This window comes from Condylura cristata, unplaced genomic scaffold (genome assembly GCF_000260355.1).
Source record: "Condylura cristata isolate star-nosed mole 26May11 unplaced genomic scaffold, ConCri1.0 scaffold00019, whole genome shotgun sequence".
Lineage (NCBI taxonomy): Eukaryota > Metazoa > Chordata > Mammalia > Eulipotyphla > Talpidae > Condylura > Condylura cristata.
The window spans coordinates 781635-786682 of record NW_004567120.1 but is presented as its reverse complement, the minus strand read 5'-3'; the positions used below and the strand labels follow the sequence as shown (position 1 = coordinate 786682).

The window sequence follows — 5048 nt, the reverse complement described above, 5'->3', positions numbered from 1 at the left end:
AGAGGCTTCACCAGAGACAGAGTGGGGAACAGAACAGGCAGGTTGACAAAGTACACTGCTGAGGGGAGTAGCGGGTGAAACAGGAGAGGTCTGCCGCGCCATGTGGGTCAGCTCCCGGCCCGGGATCGAACTCGCACTGAAGCGGCTGCAGTTCGCTTGCAGTGCTGCGTCCTAACCCTTTGCGCCACCAGGGAGGGCCCCCAAGCTAACATTCTAAAGTTGACATATTTTACGGAGAAATCTGGAACTCCATCTTCTTTGACAAATCAAGAGTTGTGGCAACGATGAGCTTACATTCCTGCATGGCAGCCACTGGCCAGAGCCCACTGGCAGCTGCCCCCTTAGGTGGAGCATGCGCCGTCAGTTAGCCAGAGCCCATGTGGCCTGCTCTGCTCATTTATACGATGTGCTCGGTCCCGCATACGTTCCAATTTGTGGCCCTCTGCACAAGTGGAGCCAGCCTGTGCTGGGCAGAGGGGAGGCTCGTACTTGCCAAATGAATTAATCTCCTACCCCGTGTTTCCCTACCATTGTCTTCTCCAACCATGTTAAGCAGTCCGAGTGATTGAGTAAGGTGACTGTCATTTTGAAAAGTGAACTGCACGGGTCTCCCAGAGTCGGGACAGTCTCTGTGATACTGTGGTAACAAACAACTCCTGCATCTCAATGCCTAACAACAAGGGTTTATTTGTTCACACAACAAACTTAGGTACAAAATGAAAACATCCTCCTATCTTCACATGCGTAGATACATACAGGAGCGCGCCGGAATGTTCTCAACCACAAGTCAAATCACAACTCTGGCATAGGATCAGAAGAACTCACACGGACTCTCTTATTCAGAGATCGACTGGCTTAGACCACACAGTCCTGCTTTCATGAGAGACATGAAAAGACCCCGGGACCCACAGGAGCCAGGGGTAGAGGTGCAAGGATATCCACCTTCAGCCAAGGAACTTCCCCACATCACAAAAAAAGGGTCTGAGGACTTAGAAAAGCACCTGAAAGCTTAAATGTGAAAATACAAAGTCGTTAAACATGTTAGACGTTAAACATTCTGCAAATTCATACGTAGAACACAACAAAATAGGCAGTATGCTTGTGAGTCCGGTATGCTCTGGGCTTCTAGCTCAACGGGGAGGTGCACCCGGGGTGTCCAGCAGGCAGAGAAATGGGGATGTCCAGCATGGGCTGGAGAGAGGGACTAGGAGGCTGGCGCTCTCCATCTCCAGCAGGAGCTGTAGACAGAAAAGCAGGAGTCAGTGCCAGGCCATGTCCCTTTCATGCCCTCCATCCAACCCATGGCTCCCCTTTTTTGTTCCACACCCTTGAGGCTCTGTCACCCAGACTACCACGCAGACATCTTCCTCACCGATTCGCTCATCTCAAGCCGTGCCTCCCTCAATCCCTCCATCACCGCCGCATTTCTTTTTGTCAGCCTTGGGGGGGGGGGCGGTCTTTGAATATGCTCCTCCCCAGCTGGGACATTCCCTGGCTCCTCACCACCCACCCTCAACTGGTCTAGTCTCCTACGCCTGTCACGCCAAGGTCTCTGTGATTGCCAGCCTCTCCGGCCTCATCCCCTCTGTTCTGGAAGTTCCTGCAGGGTTGCTGCTTCCTTCGCACACTACACTCAACCCTCCATTTTGATCCGGGAGTGCCCGGCCTTCCTCTTCGTCTATCCCTCCTTTCTCGCTAGGCTCTTTGTTCAGATTCAGACGCAGAACACAACCCGTGAAGGCGCCCAGGCTCCACATCTAGAATGGAGGCTCCCTGAATGCAGGAACTGGTCCTCCGTCCAGATAATGGCGCTCGTCAGCCATGTATTCCCTCCCCAGACCACGGCAGTCTGTAGGGAGCCTGGGCAGGCAGCTCTGCACTGGGAGCCAGGAGGCCTGGTCCTTCTACTTGGTGCACTGCATGCCCTAGGCGAGCCCTGCCACTCCCCATTTCCCTGTCTCTTGCCATCAGGGCACTGAACATCTGTTGTCAATAAACTCATCGCTCGCTGACCGACTATCAAGTGCCATCTCTGGCCTGAGACGGAGGAGCTCGGGTACCAGGGCCCAAGGAGATTCAGCCCGCAGTCCCTGACTTCCCAGCCCCTCTCTACTTACCACGAAGCCCTCCCATTTCCCAACTATCCCCACACCCTGTTCTCCTCCCAAGGACCGGGATACCTGGTGCAACGCAGGGCTCGCAGGGTTCGAGCAAGATGACAGAGCCTGCAGGGGCCTGGAAAGAGTCTCTCAGAATCAACAGAGCCTCAGCTGCCTCCAGCTTCTGCTGCCACTCGTAATAGGCAGAGTCCTGGTCAGAAGCTTTGGTATCCTGCGCGGGAGAGGGCGTAAGCGAGGATGGGGGCTTGGAACGCACATCTCACTCCTCTGACAAGCACCCCTTCGGCCTCTCCTTCCACTGAGGGCCCCACCCACCCCAAGGCCTTTCTGCTCTTTCCTGTTCACCGAGTTTGGCCCCTGCCAGGGCTCTGAGCCCCGCTATTTCCCCAGGTCCCGCGGCTACGGTAGATAAGGGTCAAGGGTGGCAGGGGGCTGGAGGGTGAGAGTTGAGTGTCCAAGAATGAGGAAAGGAGAGGCCGAGAGAGTAAGCTCTCTGGTAAACGCAAACTACTAGTAGACAGAGAGAGGCCGGCTTTCGCACTATCCGGATGGGGGAGTCTGAATGCCTAGTTGATGTGGCTAGGACAAGTCCCTTTCTGGCTAGGGCCCGTTTTATTTTCCACGTCCTACCACCCTTTTCAGAACTCCTAGGGCAACCGTGAGCATTACGGGAAATCACAGGTGGCTGTGTTTTAGTCCGCAAAGCACCTGCAGAGAACAGAGGGCCCTCCCAGAGATTGATCCTGACCTCCATATTCCACGATCCCATGGCCCATCTCTGGGAAGCTTTCTCCGATGGTCTCTGAGCCCTCGCCGGGGCCTCCATGGCCTTCGCCATCATGGCCCCCGTTTTCAGCAGGAACGTCTATCCCACCAGTCTGTTTCACGTGCAGTAACAGACTCGATTGGTTAAAGGCCTGCTCCGTGGCAGGCCTGGTGCTCGTGTGCTGCCTACACCTTAGGTGTAGCCACCCGTCAGTACACAGCACAGGAAAACGGATGCTTGGAAGCATAAGGCCACTTGTCTGAGGTTCGTGACTGGGAAATGGCAAAGCTAGGAGAGCCCTGCCCTTGCCTGTAAGGCTGAGATGCCCCCACCTCCTGTACCTCCTTTACTTCCCGCTCTCTTCCACCTTCTGTTTCTCCTGCTGCTCCTCTTGTTCCACCCACCGACACCCCCGGCTCCTGCTCCTCCTCTTCCAACGCCACGGCCGCCGCCACCCCACCCCACCCCTCACCCCCACCACTGCTACCTCCACTTCCCCCTCCATCTCCCACGGCATCGAGCACTTGATAACACAATGCACAGCGAGCTCCACGGTCCCGCTCACGCTACTCACATGCTGCTCAGGGAAGGGGGCCTGCAGGTCTTCTTGGAAAGAGAAATTGTTGGTTGCTTCCTCGAGGGTGCTGGCATCCAAGGCAGAGACAAAGAGCTTGGGGACTGACTGATCAGCAGAGCCGCTGGGGCGCTTGGCTGCAGGGGCAGAGGGCACAGACTGAAGTCAGGCACCACGGAGGAGAGGTGAGGCACATTTTGGGACGTGGATGACAGTCCAGAATGTCAGGGCTGGGAAGGCCCTGATGGCCAGCCAGTCTGACCCTACGTTTTGTTGCTGAGCAGAAATATTTCTCCTCAGTATTGCTCGGAGAGGAGAAGTATTTCTCCCCAAGGCCACATGCCAAGTTGCAGTAGGGTTGGAGATGGAACCGGGGTCTTCAGGGCACAGAGGAAAGGGGCGGAGACTGTGGCTGAGGTGAGCACCATCCCCATGGGTCCCAGACTCCCCTTCCCTCTCCACCATTTGCACAGGGATGGGTCTCACACTCGGGACATGGCACTCCCCTTCCCAGCTATGGGAGACCAGGGACAGCTTTGCTGAGCCTTGTCCCGTGGCCCCACCCCACCCCATGTCACGTGAAGCCTCCTCTCACCGTGGAGCTTGGAGCCCCCAGTTCTGTCCTTCCCACCACCACTTGACAGATGATAGTGGTGACCGGTATATCGTCAGAGAAACTAAGGCCCAGGGTGTAACTTGCTCAAGGCCGCGTCGCAGTTGGTTGGCAGGACTGGTGGCCTGCTCCTCCCCACACCTGAGCCCAGCCACTCACCCCACCCTGACCGGAGACACTCACTGATGATTCCTGGTTCAAAGGTCAACTTCTGGACGGGGCTGCGGGCTTTGGGAGAGGCAAGCCCGTTCCTTACCAGTTCTTGACTCTTTAGATTTGAGCCCTGCTCCATCTTCGAGGCACCCTCGGCAGGCAGGGTCTTGCATTGTTCCCTAAAGTGGAGGGTCACAGGTGTAAAGGCTTGGTCATTTCGAGGAGGCCTGTTCCTTCCCCTTGTGAGACCCCCCATACTCACGAGAAGAGGGTACACTTGTGGCACTCGTGGGCCTCCTGAAAGAGACGGAAGGGCTCCTGGTCCTGGTTTTGGTCAAAGATACCACAGTCGTAGCGGCAGTCACAGCGACGGGTAGCTCTTCTGGGGCTCATGTCAATCCCCCACTGGGCTCCAATCTTACTCCCAGCCATAGAGCCAGAAGGGCAGGAGGACGCAGCAGGTATTTCATTGGGATCCATGATTCTAGGAGCAGGAGCAGCGGTCAGGACGGCCTCATGATGCCCTGCTCCATGACCCCCCTGGCCCCAACTTCCTTCCTCCACCCTTGGAAGACTCCATCTAAGGTGGCTGGATTCTTCTCCATCCAGCTCACCACTGAGATCAGACACTGCACCCTGTCTTCTGGCTTGCACAGCCTCCTTCCGAGGAAACCGCACTCGTGGGTCATCTCCTCACAAGAAAACTCTTGGCGTGGGCTCTGTATATTTTCAATTCCCTATTCGTCTTGCTTCTCTTCCCCGCATAGACTCCATTTTAAGAAGCACACAAAGTGCACTCTGGTGCCGTCTTGGAGAGTTACT

General features: G+C 56.0%; 1 protein-coding gene across 1 annotated transcript; it reads right to left on the bottom strand.

Annotated features, from left to right (window-relative positions):
- Positions 1-1125: 1125 nt before the first annotated feature.
- On the bottom strand, positions 1126-4706 carry LOC101629313 (doublesex- and mab-3-related transcription factor C2). The gene is made up of 5 exons (XM_012727051.1): positions 4489-4706; positions 4257-4405; positions 3461-3597; positions 2181-2331; positions 1126-1238 (listed from the first exon to the last, which is right to left on the bottom strand). Exons 1-5 carry the CDS (start codon positions 4704-4706, stop codon positions 1126-1128), a joined length of 768 nt encoding a protein of 255 aa, XP_012582505.1.
- Between the last annotated feature and the right edge of the window lie 342 nt (positions 4707-5048).